This window comes from Arachis hypogaea, chromosome 3, assembly GCF_003086295.3.
Source record: "Arachis hypogaea cultivar Tifrunner chromosome 3, arahy.Tifrunner.gnm2.J5K5, whole genome shotgun sequence".
In the NCBI taxonomy this organism is placed as follows: Eukaryota; Viridiplantae; Streptophyta; class Magnoliopsida; order Fabales; family Fabaceae; genus Arachis; species Arachis hypogaea.
The window spans coordinates 128,409,645-128,426,200 of NC_092038.1; the positions used below are offsets into that span (position 1 = coordinate 128,409,645).

The 16,556-nt window shown below is 33.1% G+C and overlaps 1 protein-coding gene across 1 annotated transcript; it reads right to left on the reverse strand.

Annotated features, from left to right (window-relative positions):
* Positions 1-14,233: 14,233 nt before the first annotated feature.
* On the reverse strand, positions 14,234-15,220 carry LOC112791497 (17.3 kDa class I heat shock protein). Its single transcript, XM_025834356.3, has one exon. The coding sequence runs from the start codon at positions 14,928-14,930 to the stop codon at positions 14,466-14,468; it is 465 nt and encodes a 154-aa protein (XP_025690141.1). The 5' UTR covers positions 14,931-15,220; the 3' UTR covers positions 14,234-14,465.
* Between the last annotated feature and the right edge of the window lie 1,336 nt (positions 15,221-16,556).

The window sequence follows — 16,556 nt, forward strand, 5'->3', positions numbered from 1 at the left end:
TTTTCTGCGTGTTTTCGTAAATGCCGAATCAATTGGTCTTGTAACGTTTTTATATTATACATAGTTTAATAATAGCATAAGTAATTTTCAATACAACTTATATTCTAGCCTCTGGTTGGATGTTGAGGATGGTCTAATTCTATTCGTCTCTGTTTAAAGTGAACACACTGAACCAGAAACAATGCGATCTGTTGGTTAATTTAGCAGCTACTGAGTGAAATCTGAAGAAACAAAAGTTTAGGAAAAAAAATCCCCTCGGACAATCCTGATTTTTTATCGTACTTAAGGGGATATCATGTGAAAATTTAGCTACATATCTTTCGGCGGATAGATAAATAATACAACACTTAAAAACATATCATAATGCAAGAATATTAAAAGTATTTTAGTTTGATGAATTTTTAATTTAAAAGATTTTTATATGTATATTTAATTATGTAATATTATTTTAATAAAAATAATTTTTAATAGTCATAAAAAAACATATATGAATATATATTTTGGTGAAGACAATATGGCTATGTTTATTTATTGTTTTTTAAATATATAAATACAAACAGACATATATATAAAGATATACTATTTTATTGTTTTATTGTGTTTGTTGATATTAAACAAGATATATTAATATAAATTAAATATTAATTTTATTATTATAATTATTAATAATAAAAGAGTAAATATTTATGTTTCATTTAATGTATTTAAGTATTTCATTTTATTTAAAAAATATTATATATATTTTATGTATATTTGTATGTCATTATATTTTTTAAAAATTTATTTTAATAAATAAATAATGAATATATACTATTATATTTATGTATTAGTGTCTGTGTCCTATAAAAAAACGCAGCATATAATAAATGTGATTTTCTATCAAAAGGGAAACAAAAAATTAGTTTGTCATCGTCCACTACTAAAATAAATTAAACGCACTATTATTAATTCTGCTGCTGCGTACTTGGACGTAAGTGGACTGAAGTTAAATTTAAGAGAACTAAAATAGTAGTAATAAAAAATTAGTTATGCTATATATATAAGTCTTTTTAATTTGTAAATTTTATAAATTGAGCCAAATTTAATAGAAGTTACGTTCACTCAAAAAAACATGTTAATACACATCATATTTCTAAAGCGCTTTCTTATCATTATGAACGACTCTTTTTTTTTGATAAAAACTATAATTATTATTTTTTTTTTGCGTTTCTCCTCCTTTTTCTCTTCGTCTTCCTTCTTCTTCTTTTTTTTCTTTTGTTTTTCTCCTCCTTTTTCATCGTCGTGTTTCTCCTCCTTCTTCTTTTGATTTTGCAGTATTATGCATTTTTTTATTCTTTGTTTGTTTTTCCTCAAAAAAAATTATGAAAATATGAAATAAGAAGATGAAAAAATAGCAAAAAATAAGGAGGAGGAGAAAGATGAATAATTCTAAATTATGCAAAATTTATCAGAATAAAAATACATCCAAATATTTTTGTTTTACACTTAAATATATTCGTTTTACACCTAAATTTGCTGCAAATACAGAAATGAGTTATGTTACGTTTACACTAAAATCAACCACCAAAGTCAGTCACCAGTATAAAATACATACTGAAATACAAATAATCCATTGAAAATAAATTAAAGCACACATATATTTATACACAAATACATTAGTGGCTGATTTTAGTGACTGATTTTAGTATACAGTAAAATATTTTCTCTAATGCTGTATTTTTTTCTTCTTTTTCTTTTCCTTATTTCTTTCTTTCTTTTGGTTAAATGAATGTAAGTTTATTCTCTTCTAAGTAATTTTGCAGTATTACGTGTTTCTTCTTCTTCTTCTTCTTTGTTTTTATTCTTATTAAGAGAGTAAAACAAAAAAATTTGAGAAGGTAAAACAAAAGATAAAAGATGAATAAGAAAAAGAGAAGAAGAAGATGGTGATGATGATGAAAAAAAAAAGAAGCAGCAGAAGATGATGAGGATGAAGAGGAAGAGTTCTTAATTATGCAGAATTTATCATAATAAAAATACACCCAAATATCTTCATTTTACACTCAGATATCTTCGTATTACACCCAAATATCTTCATTTTACACCCAATTTTTCTACAAATACAGAAATGAGTTATGCACCGTGTACACTAAAATCAGCCACCAAAATTAACTACCAGTATAAAATATATACTGAAATATAAATATACATTAAAAATAAATTAAAGCACAGATGTATTTATATACAAATACATTGGTGGCTGATTTTAATAGCTGATTTTAGTGTATAAATAACATTTTTGTACAGAAAAATATTTTCTCTAATGTTGTATTTTTTCTTCTTCTTCTTTTTCTTATTTCTTTCTTTCTTTTAGTTAAATGAATGTAAGTCCATTATCTTTCAAGTAATTTTGCAGTATTATATGTTTCTTCTTCTTCTTTGTTTGATTTTTTTGTTTTTATTCTTATTAAGAAAGTAAAATAAGAAGAAATTTGAGAAGGTAAAACAAAAATAAAAAAATAAATAAAAAAAGAAAAAAAAAAGATAGTGATGATGATAAAAAAAAGAAGCAGAAGATGAGGAGGAGACAGGAAGATGAAAAGTTTAAATTATGCAGAACTTATCAGAATAAAAATACACATAAAATTCTTATAAATAAATCTAAATATCTTTATCTTACACCCAAATATCTTTAAGTTACACCCAAATTTGCTACAAATACAGAAAAATGTTTCCTATAATGTTATATTTTTTCTTCTGAATTGAACCACATCTCAACCACTTGATTGGATTCAAAACAATAAAAAAATTTTGATTTCCCTACTTCAAATCCAGCTAAGGGATTTGTCTTCTCGGTTGGAGATATTTTCAATTTCCATTTTCCCTCTCTGCTACATGTAATCAATTGATTCTTAATTTCGTTTTCCTTTTTATTTGTGCTCCGAACTCTTGTAGAAAAACCTACAGCCTTCGCATAATTTTTGTAGAATTTTGCAGTATCTTCAAAGGTGTTAAAAGTCATCTCAACCTTGGATACAAACTGCTCATCAACACCACAGATTTGTTGCAAAATACACCCAAAATACACCATATTAAAACAAGTATATATAAACTATAGAATGCAAATACAACTATAAAACCATCATAAAAAATATCAAAAATTAGAGTCATGAATCATCAATAAACAGAAACTAAACACAATAAGACAATTCATCCTCAATGAGATGAAAAGTTATAAACTGTAAATACACCCAAACTTTCATGAAATACACCCAAATATTCTTGATTTACATCCCTCATATAAAATGTAGAAAATTCATTAGAACTAGTACATTAGATTCAATTTAAACAAGGAATAATAAACAGCGAATTTCACAGACAATGTTCCCGCATTATTTAGCTACACAATCATAAACTATTAACTGGATTCAAATTCAGATTCAATTATTAACTGGAATTAAACCACACCTCATAAATTTTATTTGATTCAAATTCAAAATTCATTTCGCTCTGATTCAGTTGATAATTTGAAGTTGAAACATTCATTATTTTCAAAACAATTTCAGAGCTTAATTTCAGAAACAATGGAAAACGAGAAAAATGAAGAAAGAAAACAGAAAAAAAAAACTTACATAAACGGAGAAGGAGAAGGGAGAGAGAAATGTACGAAAGAGATCGAAGAGAGAAGACAAGAAAACGTAGAAGGAATTTAAAAAAGGAAACAAAATCTTTTCGAAAAAGAAAATTATATATTCGCGCGTTGATTGATTGAAAAATATGTTAAGGAGGCGCGTGAAACATACGTGCCATAAGAAACGCGTCTTAGAGATTAGGGATTTTCAAGACTTGTATGACTTATATATTGAAAAGGCTTGTATTTGGATTAATTCTAAAAAAATAATATGTTAATTTAAATTTAAAAAAAGATTAAATACAATATTTGTTGTGTTATTCAGAGTACAATCTTAAAGATTTTAATTTTTTTTTTACTTTGATACAAAATATAACAATATAAGCTAATATTTTTCATTTTTGTTTAATTTTTTATATTTCTTTCATCGATTTAAGAATTATTACCTATGGTACTTTTTTGTTATCCTTTTTTAGCAACAATATTGATATTCTTTTTAATTTATCTTTTTTATACTCATCTTTAATCGAATTCATTCTTTTCTTCTTAATAAAAACTGCATAAAAATTACAATTAAAATTGAATCAATAAATTTTAATACAAAATGCTAAAACAGAATAATTCATAATAGAAAACAATTCAATTTAAAAATGTCAAATAAAATATATATTAATAATACTAAAGAGATAAAAAAATTATTTAATATTTATTAATTATAATTATTATAATAATTAATAAATATTAAATAAAAAATTATGATTATTTTTAACTATTTTTTTGTTATCAAATATTTTTGTAATTGAAATGGGAATATAGTATGAACAAATATAATTTACATGTCAGTGTAGTTTAATAATCATTAGAGTTTTTATATATTGCTTGGTTAGATGTTCATAAACCATAATTTATGGGATTTATGTGATGATTAAAATTTCAATTTCAAAACACACACTATAGTCTTATTATCAATTAGTCTAAGTAATTTACCATTATTGGTTGAAGATACTAAGTTGTTTCTTCGAATTCTAGATATGAAGGAAGAATATAATTACATGAGTAATCAATCTCCAAAAAGTTTAGTTAGACAAATTAATTGTTAATAACTTTTAATTATTAAATCAGCTTTTAATATTTTATTTTGTTAGATATATTAATTTCTACGTTAAATTTATGTAAAAAATTAGACAAATGAATTATTATTATTTAATAAAAGACACAATAATTTTTAAGAATATTTTAATTCTTATGTCAATATTTTTATATAGACAAATAATTTAATGCGAGAATTTATCTATCTAACGAAATAAAAATTTTAAAAATTGATTTGATGATTAAAATTTATTGATGACTAAATTCAATTATAAATTATTTATGAACTGATATGGGATATTTATTCGTAGAAAATTAAAAAAAAAAACACTATAGTTTATGGGGCAATTTACATAAATAAAATGAATGAAAGAAACTGTGACGTAAATACAACATTCTGAAAAATCATACGCAAATAGAACAAACCTAATTATATGTAATTCGTGCAAACTAATACGGAACCTGGATACACGTAATTCGCTATACTTTGTCGAGGATTACGTTGAGAAGCTAAAAACTCATAAACCGCTACACCCTGTAGCGGTTTATGAATAGATAGGCCCGAAACCTATTCCGCTACACCCTCTAGCGGATTATGAAGAGAGTGGAAGCTTTGAAGATGCCTATATATACCCAGCAAGTTGTGTAGAGTGTCATTTTCATTCATTCATAACTTGAGGAATGGAGAGTGAGGAGAGTTTTTTTATGTTAGTGCACTCTTCTAGAAAAATAAAAAAGAGTAAGAGGCACGGTGTGAAGTTTACCGATAGGGAACCACTAAGTATTTTTATCAGGTCATCAGATACACTGTTGGATCTAAAGACCGCTATATTGCAGAAGTTGGGCGCGTGTGGCACAAAGTGGCTGAAGAAGCTGTTCTACAAGATTCCTATTGCGATTGTGTCAACCGGCGTGCAATATGAAACATTTGTGTTACGATCAGATGAAAATATGCAGGTGTTGTTTCATTGTCACCGAAGTTTTCCGAAAGTGAGGATACATGAGTTGTTTGCGAAGTTGGAACGTGACATCGATAGTTCTGGGGCATCCGTGCCAAACCCTTAGTCCACCACGATGGGGGTGCCTCTACCTCGATGCCCGTCGTTGCAGCTGAGTGTTTGTTGGAGTATGTAACTGGTCCATTTGAGGTATTCACCTCAGCCCATCCATCTCCAGATGTTGGACGTGAGGGTGAACCGGATCGGGTTGAAAATGCGATGCTAGAGGATGATTTGGATGAAGAGCTTGCTGACATTGGAGGGGACAACGATGATGAAATTCCGACAAACCCAGCAACATGTCAACCACCGTCAAGTGCCAGCACACATGAGCAACCTGCACATTTTTCTACCCTGAACCTGGAAGTTGTCGGCCAACCGGCGGAGTCAGTTCCAACCTTTTGGGGTCAAGGTTTGCGCGAGGAAAATTCTGTAGTTGAGTTTCAAGTTGGCTAATCTTTCCACAGTAAGGAGGAAGTTGTTCTTAGTGTAAAGGATTATAGCATTCGCCGCGGTGTTGAGTATAGAGTGATGGAGTCGGATCATCTTAAGTACCATGGGAGATGCAAGGAGTTCGGCAAGGGTTGCACGTGGATGATTCACATCAGCCTCGAGCGTGAAAGGGAACCTGGGAGGTTTGACGGTACAACGGACCATACACATGCTTGGCTACATCGATATTAAGCGACCACCGACATCTTGATTATCACATGATCTGTGCGAAAACAACATACGGGTTTAGGCCAACTTACAGGAAGACGTGGTTGGCAAAACAGAAGGCAGATCCGTAAGGACCATGATTGGGAATTTTTTGATCGTCTTTCTCCGAGGAAGAGGCGAAACATAATCAACTTGAATTCGGGACAGCTATTCGAAATCTTAGTGAAAGACTGGATTTATTATCTCATGTTTGCTTTTCGTGAAAAAATACCAATTGAAGTGGAGGTTTTCTTCAAACAACAAGGGGCTGGGTCAACTGCTCAATCAAATGATATTGAGCATGTTTCCCATCTCTTCTTGAGAAACAAGCTAGATATACAGGGACTGGGAAGAGTCCTATGCTGAGCTACCTCGTTGGATCCTTGGTGTGCAGTCTACCATGGAGGGGGACCGTTGCCTTGTTGAAGATGTCTCCGATTTGAGTCGGTGATGATGTTGACTCCTCAAGCGTGTACTTTCACCGTCTTTTCTGGACGTTTTCTCCTTGTGTTGAAGCTTCCCGACATTGCAAGCCATTGGTCAGCATAGACAGTACTCATATGTATGGCAAGTATGGCGGGACTTTGCTCCTAGCCATTGGCCAAGATGGGAACTCCAACATCTTTCCTATTGCTTTCACTATCGTGGAGGGAGAAAATGCCGAGTCGTGGTCTTTCTTCCTGACCAACCTGCGCCAACATGTGACTCCGCAGCAGGGGATACTGGTAATCTCGGATAGGCACAACGGCATCAAGGCTACACTAGAGAACCTTAACAGTGGGTGGTTACCCCCTCATGCGTATCGAGCATTTTGTATTCGGCATGTTGCAGCTAACTTCGCACTCAGTTTCAAGGGCACGGATGCAAAGCGTTTGCTTGTGAACGCTGCTTATGCAAAGACTGAGGCAGAGTTTCACTATTGGTTTGACATAATGCGAACTGAGAATCTGGCAATGTGTGATTAGGCGAACAGAATAGAATACGATAAGTGGACTCAGCACCAGAATGGTGGCAGACGATTCGGTCACATGACGACCAATATATCTGAGTGTGTTAATTCTGTTCTGAAGGGTACACGGAATCTTCCGGTTACTGCCCTGGTAAAGTCCACATATGGTCGGCTAGCGGAGTTGTTTGTGATTGGTGGTCAGACGACAGAGGCTTAGTTGGCCAGCGGTGCCAAGTTTTGCCAGTCTTTTATGAGGGTGATGGAGCGCAACTTGAGAGACTCCAAGTGCTTCACTGTCACCCTATTCGATAGACACCAGTCTGAGTATACCGTTGCCGAGACGACACCAATTGGGACCTTTTCACTTGGGACGTGCCGAGTTTCCCTTCAGGATCGTACATGTGACTGTGGATACTTTCAGGCTCTCCATTATCCATGTTGCCATGCGATTGCATGTTATGCCCAGTCATGGCTTGACTGGTCTATCTATGTCGACGAAGTCTATACCATGCAGAAGGTGTTCAGGGTGTACCAGATGGGTTTTGTGCCGCCAATACCAGAGGGACTTTAGCCACTTTATGATGGTCCGACCGTTATTTCGGATCCTAGCTTGAGGCGTTGTCATGATGGGCGACCGAGGTTCCAGCAGAATCCGGAAAAACATGGATGAGGCCGACCTTAATCGACCGAAGTGATGTGGGCTCTGCAGACAGGCTGGGCACACGCGTAGATCTTGCTCCCAGAGAGGCTCCACCATTGCTGGTAGTTCGTAGGACTTGTAGTGTTTATGCTTTTAGTTTTTGAATTTTATTTTCTCATGTAGCGATTTACATTTTTTGGGTGTTAGTGTTAGTGCCTTGGGTGTGTTACTGTTAGTTTCGACCTATTTGTATGACTTATGTTATTTTTATTTCCTGTTAGTGTTAATGACTTGTGACTATTATATTTGTATGACTTATGTAGTAATTACTCCGTGTTAGTGTTAATGCCTGGTGGCTATTATATTTGTACGACTTATTGCTTATGACAAGTATATTTTTATAATTTCGTACATTTTGCATCACGAGTTGTTACTATTATACTGGTATTCATGAATATATTCCAAAGCTTCCACTCTCTTCATAAACCACTAGAGGGTGTAGTGGAATAGGCTTCGGGCCCATCTGTTCATAAATCGCTACAGGGTATAACAGTTTATTAGTTTTTAGCTTCTCAACGTAATCCGCGACAGGGTGTAGCAGATTACGTGTATCTAGATTCCGCGTTAGGGTTTTGCGAATTACATATAATTGGATTTGTTGCATTTGCGTCTGGTTTTTCAGAATGTTGTATTTGCGTAATAGTTTCTTTCATTCATTTTATTTATGTAAATTGCTCTAGTTTATGGAGCACATGATATTGTGATAATAATTAGAATTGGTAGGATGACCGCATTTAGAAATTACAGATAAGTTATAATTTTAGATAATAATCAAAATTTCATAGAATAATTAACATAAAAAAGAGAAAATAATACTAATCCCAGTATTAATATTAATATTGGGCTACAGAGAAGGTTTTTTTGGAGTAAAGAAAATGGAAACAACGGTATACCACTAGTGAGATGGGATATGGTGCAAGCTCCGAAAAAGTTATGTGGTTTAGGTGTGGGGGATGCTTTAATCAGAAACGCATCGCTTCTATTCAAGTGGTGATGGCGCTTTTCAAAGGAAGATTGCCCGCTGTGAAAGAAGATTGTATGTTCTTGTAACCATTTGGACCAACTTTGATATTGTCAAAATAGCCATTACCGTCAAGAGGTAGCCCTTGGAAAGACATTTGCCAGCTTAATGTTAAAGAGCAACAGGTAAGAGATATGATGATCAGTGGTCTATCTATAGAAGTGGAAAATGGCAGATGTATTCGATTTTGGGAGGACGATTGGTTACAAAGTGGCTCTTTGAAAGATAGTTTTTTGAGACTATTCTCTGTGTCAAATCAATAAGGATCTGTCATAGGGGACTGTGGGTTCTGGGATGGGCTAGAGTGGGTATGGAACTTTCAATGGAGGAGAGATTTATTCCAATGGGAGCTGGAGCTGCTCAATCAACTTCATGAGCGGCTACAGCTGGCTAGACTATCATCCGATAGAGAGGATACATTTATATGGAAATTTGACAGAACAGGTGTTTTTTCTACTAACTCTTTTGTGCAGGTGGTACAGAAAGAGACTCTCTCAGAGGACATCACAAGCTACAGTTTCACCAGTACCATATGGAGAGGATCGGTTCCTCCAATAGTTAAATTGTTTGCTTGGTTTGTCTTAGTAGGCAGAGTCAGCACGAAAGAGAGACTCAATAGACTAGGAATTATAAATTATGGTGATAATATGTGTGTTATGTGCAAAAAAATAGAATTTGTGCATCATCTTTTTCTTGGCTGTGAGTTTACATGACAGGTGTGGTGTGCTTGGCTGACGAGGGCTGATAGAGCTTGGGTTGTTCCAAGAACGGTCAAAGAGCTGTTTTAGAGCTGGATTGAAGCGCTTGGTCGTAACTCACTGAAAAAGAAGTGGCTGATATGATTTTTTGCAGTAATCTGGAATATCTGGCTGGAACGGAATAGCAGAGTTTTCTGGAGCTGCGAGACAGGTGTTGATGAAATAAAAAATAACTCGTTTTTGAGCTACAAAGAATGGTGTGGTGTGGATCCGTTCGGTTGTTGATGGCAACGCCGGAGATGACAACGGATTGTACCTTGCATCTCACTAGATTTGTCGATGCTAACTGGGATACTTGTGCCGATACTCGTCGCTTCGTTTCCGGTTATTGTTTCATGCTTGGAACTCTCTTATTAGCTGGAAGAGTAAGAAGTAAACCACAGTTTCTAAGTCCTCTGCAGAAGCTGAATATAGGTCTCTTGCTGTTGCCACTTGTGAAGCTAGTTGGTTATCTTTCTTAATGGATTTTATTGGTTTGCTGCTTCAAAAATCTATCACTCTATTTTGTGACAACCAGTCAGCCATTCACGTTGCCAATAATCCAATCTTTCATGAAAGAACCAAACACATTAAAGTGAACTTCCACATTGTTCGTGAAAAGCATTTGTCTGGTCTCATTCATCTTATGTCAGTTCGTTCCACCAAAGCTCTGCCACCGGATCCTTTTCTTGCTAATGTTTCCAAGCTAAGATTGTTAAAATTCTAGCTTGCAGGAGGGTATTACCTAAATTATTTCTTTATCAATAGGATAATTCTACACATATAAGCGTTTTTTTATACAAGTCTTTACAAGTCATTTATATTAACGCGCTTCGAACCGTTACTGCACGTTCTTCTTCTTGTTGCACGTTCTTCTTCCTCTTCATCTTCTTCTTCTTCTCTTTCGTTTCTTGCCTTCTCTTTCTCCTTCTTCATTTACGTGCTTTTCTCTGTTTTCTTTCTTTGTTATTCTCGATTTTCATTATTTTTTGACATCAAGCTCTGAAATCATTTTTGAAGAAGAAGAAGCAGCAGAAGATGAGGAGGAGAAAGAGAAAGAGTTCTGAATTATGCATAAGGTGTACTTCAACGAATTTTGGGTGTATTTCTTAAATCCTTTGGGTGTATTTTTGTAATCTTTTGGGTGTATTTCTGTAATTGTTTGGGTGTATTTCTGTAATCGTTTTTCTGAAGTTCCATTATCTTCAAAACAATTTCAAAGCTTGATTTCAAAAACCATGAAAATCGAAAAAAAAAACGAAGCAAGAATACTAGTGATAAACGCAGGTAAAACAACGAATGAAAAGGCAAAGAGAGAATGCACGAAGAAGATCGAACAAATTTGGCAAGAAACTCGTTTTCATGGAGGAAGAAGAAGAAGAGTCGTTCATAATGCATGGTGAGTAGCGCGTTTTGGAAACAGGAAGTGGTTGAATAACTTGCGTATTATTGGGCTTATGTCAACTTGTAAGACTTGTAAGTCAAAAAGGCTTGTATGTGTAGCATACCTCTTATTAATAATATGTTTACTATTGTAATTATTTTTTTAGTGAGAGTACATAAGGAGTACATAGTATATAAAGGGTAATAACTCAAGAAATATTTTTTAAGAAAATTTTTCATTCTCTTCAACAATGAGAAGAACTTATTTTTCTCCCTCTCTTAGTCCTTTCTGGTTCATCAAACCATCAACATCACAATTTGAACAGTTTAGGACATGAGATTTTTTTTCAGTGTTTGTAACCTGAGAAAGAACTACACTCCATTTAAGGAATGCAAAAAGAAAACACTCAACATTTTAGAAAATAATTTCTAAACAAAATAAGAAGAAAAGTAAAAGTAATTGACGAATTTTGCTCGATAAAAGCTACAAAAACATAGAATTTAGTTGAAGAATTCTATGTAAGTAACCTTTAAATATATTGTCCTCATTGCTCCCCTTTTTTGGGCATAAACCTCTTTACTCTAAATTTGCTAACACATCTTACTACAAACCCACTTAATCGCAAGTTAAACAACACTAATTCAAAAACAGAATATTATTGTAGTCAAAGCTTTTAAAATCATTACATTGCATCAAAAGGTATAGTTTCCTAAAGAACAGTAGATAATAAATTGCATAATTTCTCATGATTTGTTTCATGTCCCAAGTCTTAAATTTAAAATAACGTGACAAAGGCGGAGGCAGCAAGTAACTTTTTCAACATGATGATATGGTAGATCTTAATGGCCATAATTAAAGTTTTCCTTTATTAAATGATTAGACCTCGTTTGAGTGTCACTAACTACTATGTACACGCAGCCTACTAACTCTCAATAATGTTTTCTATAGCTGCAGTTCAAACGGAGAAATGGTTGATTTTACTCTCTCCTACTAAAAAAACCAAGGCACAAATCAAGCTAGATCCACCCCTCCCATACTCAACGGCTAAGAAGACTTAAGAGTTGTATAAAAGAAACTATAAGTCATATCACAAACTTAAACTCTATGTATTATTAAAACTGATATATTATTCTTAGTCATTGCCTTTAATTATTTATTAATAAATCTAAACAAAATAGAAGCCTAAATGCTTGAACTCGTGTATTCAATTCTTGTAGATGAAAGGAATGATTGAGAAATTGAAATCAGTATTATTACTTTTAGATAAACTTCATTAACAAATAAAAAATTAGTAAAATACAGAAATTAGTATTATTACATACTAAATACACATGCGCTAAGTGCCTATTGCAGTAACTTTCACATTATGAAGTAATTCTCATTGTAAAAGCACCAAGACACTTTTATATTCATTTATTGAATAAATCAACGGAAACATGAATAAATAAAGGGATTACAATTCAGAGATTTTAGCTAAGGACTTAATAGGAGTTTAAAAAACATATCACATATGAAATAGCCAACTATACAACAAGACTCCAAACTTTGTAACAAACAACATAGTTCCAAATAAATTTTACGAAAAAATCCCTTGCAATTAATAATCCCAAACCCATTTCATTGTTTTAATAAATCCCTAGCAATCGATTTATTGAGGATCAAGTTTAGAGACAGAAATACCTTAATGAAGTCAATTACCTTACTGTTGCTATGAAAGCATTGCCTACAATTCAAAAGCAAGGATAATTGGTAAGGCAAAGCACATCCCTCACTTTTTCATCAACACAGTTCTTGCAAAATACAAAAATATTTATAACTTAATCTAATTATGTAAAACATAGAAAAGATAGAGAGAATGGTGTCTAATGACCATAAACTCTTAAAAGGAATTGTATATTTACATATAAAAACATATATAAGCTACGTTTGAATCGATAGAAAGTAGAAAAATAAAATGGAATAAAACAGGATAAATTGTACGAAACAGGATGTAATAATACAATTATTTGTATAAAATAATAATATTTATAATTATATTTTATCATATTTCCTTCCATAATTAGAGGTAAGAAAAGTGAAGGATAAGAAATAGCTGTGTTGGATAAGAAATGGTTAAGGGCCCAGAGGATACACCTGGATATTGGGTTGTCACAGGTGCAAAGTTGTGTGTGGATAATGGCAGAATCTCAATCAAAGCCAAGTATTCTTTGTTGACTATTATACCAGAAGAAGCTATAGAGTAAGTAGCATTCGGGATTATAATATAGGATTACAATGTATGATTTAATATTATAGTCTGCTGTAAATACGTAACTTATATTGTATGATTCATTCAAAAATGAGTGTCATCTTATGCAAAGTGAGAGAGATTTGTTTTGGCATAACTGCCATCAATAAAAAAAGTATCTGAATTTCGAAACACACAAAATCGTGTCGTTTTTCCCTTTTCGCTGATCCTGATATCTAACTCTACAAGTGGGCAACAGAGACTTAAGTTTGCAACTTGGTATATCAGCAAATGCAACATGACACATTTGGCGAGTTCTATAGAAGTATATAATGATTGATATGGGGTGCGGATATGGTACTCAACAAAAATAAGTTGAATGAACGTCACATGTTAAAGGAGGACTCTTGTATTTAGTCAAGGTTCAAAATCTGTTAAAGAGTTCCTCCACGGCACCGTACTTGTGGAAATTTTAATAGGATACGATCAGATTAAGATTACATGGGAAAGAAAGTTTGGATTTGTGTAAAATTTTACTGCTGCTTTGACAGAAAAATGGGTCCAAATAACAGCTTCAAACACGTAACCGTTTTAACGGTAAAAACTGAACCAAAAGAAAATGAGAAAAATTTTCCCATGAGAAAGGTAATTGCTTTTAATTACAACTCAGGTAAATATAAAATAATAAAGAAAATTTTCTACATGCAATCTGCTAGCACGCTGGCCTTTTTTTTTTAAAATAAATTAAGAAAGTAAAATGTTCTAGAGGGAAATGGGGAAATCAATGGAGTAATTAAGAAGAAAAACCAAGAGATGAAATTTCAAATCCCTCAACTGATAAAAGAAGGAAATTATTATTATTCACATGCACTACATACTTGATTACATCTCATATCACAATAATCTTGCTTTCTTACTTACCACTACTACATGATTTATATTTCTCAGGGACATGAACATGACATAGGCATTGCTCAATTACAATTCACAACAAAACGCAAACACAGGTTTGAAAACGAGAGGAGCAAAAACAAGAGAAAAAGTATCTTGTTTAACCAGTGATCTGAATGGGTTTAACATCGGGTTTCTTAACTTCTGCTTTGGGAACAGTGACAGTGAGAACACCATTCTCCATGGCTGCCTTCACCTCATCCATCTTGGCGTTCTCGGGGAGCCTGAACCTCCGCATGAACTTGCCGCTGCTGCGCTCCACACGGTGCCAGGTGTCGTTCTTGTCCTCCTTCTCAACGTTCCTCTCTCCGCTGATCTGAAGGACACTGTTATCTTCGATCTCAACCTTCACTTCCTCCTTCTTGAGACCAGGAAGATCAGCCTTGAACACATGAGCTTCGGGAGTCTCCTTCCAGTCCACACGAGTGTTGACGAACGCAGAATTCTCTGAAGAAGTAAGAGAGCTCGGGAATTGGAAGTCTTTGAAGGGGTCCCAAACGTCGAGGGAGAAAGGATCGAAGACGTTGCTCCTTCGGCCACCGAAGAAACTTGGAATCAGCGACATTCTCTTCTTTTCTTTTTGTGTGATCGAGTAGAAAATGATGTGTGTGTGATTGATTACGAAATACTTTGTTGTCTTGCTAGCGTGATGCAGAGGAATGAAGATACTTGAGGTATTTAAACGCTGTGGAGGAGGAGTCAGGTATTTTCCAGAAAAGTCTATCCAGTATCTACCAATTATTCCTTCACAAGATGTTGAAACCTCCAAAACCTTCCAGATTCTTCAGGTTCCACGTAGAACCCTCTGGCTTACCTCTATTTTCTTTTTTGGGTCTTGCTGGCTTACCTCTATTTCCCTCTTGGTCATGGCTGGCTTACCTCTTAATCTCGTATGACTAATAGAGTATGTTTTGAAGCCCAAATTGTTTTTTGGGCCTACGATAGGAAGACGAATCTTTAAATGTTACATTTAGGGCCTGACCAAAGGCTGAAAGGAAAAAAGAAATAAGTGTTCAAGACAAACAAAGAAACAAAAAAGTTGATAAATACCGACTCTGAAAAAACAAAAAGAAAATCAAAGAAATTTTATTTATGACTCAATTTTGTGAACAAACATGAGCTTTCTCCTACTTCCACATAGTTAGCTTTTAAATTAAATAGTTGCACAATTGTGCAAATTATTAGTCATCACACGTATTGAATAATCAATAATCATATACTTTACAAATACTTTTAGATAATTTTAGTCATATTTTTATTATCTTTCATATCAAAAATCATATAACTATCAATCAATCAAGTACATCATGGTGAATTATATTAGTATTAATACTAGAATTAGTATTATTTTCTCTTTTTGTATGTTAATTATTCTACGAAATTTTAATTATTATCTAAAATTATAGCTTATTCTGTAATTTCTAAACGCGGTCATCATACCAATTTTAATTATTATCTCAATATCATGTGTTCCATAAACTATAGTGCCTTTTTTTAAATTTTCTACGAGTAAATATCTCAGATCAGTTCCCAATAATTTATAATTGGATTTAGTCATTAATAAATTTTAATTACCAAATCAAATTTTAAACTTTTATTTTTTTAATTATTATAATAATTAATAAATATTAAATAAAAAATTTTGATTGATACTATTTTTTTTGTTATCAAATATTTTTGTAATTGGAATAAAAATGATAGTATGAACAAATATAATTTCCATGTCAGTGTAGTTCAATAATCATTAGTTTTTATATATTACTTTGTAAGATGTTCATAGACCATAATCTATGGGATTTATGTGATGATTAAAATTTTAATTTTAAAATACACAGTATAGTCTTATTGTCAATTAATCTAAGTAATTTACCCTCATTGTTTGAAGATACTAATTTGTCTCTTTGAATTCAAAATATGAAGAAAGAATATTGTTATAATGGGTAACTGGAGATTAATAGGCTGGACTGGTAAGGTAGGTCTAATCGTCTGCTGGAGGAGGTCTCCGACTTGATTCGCGTTAGGGAGCCGCCGTCCGACTTGTATGTATGAAAAAATGGGGTGTGGTACTTGCAAGGACACTCCGATGCCTAAGTCAGCAAAGGGCTTTACAGGTTTATAGAGTATTGGAACTTAGAGATACCTGATGGGTGCCAGTGTATTTATAGTGGTGAACTAATAACCACCGTTGGAA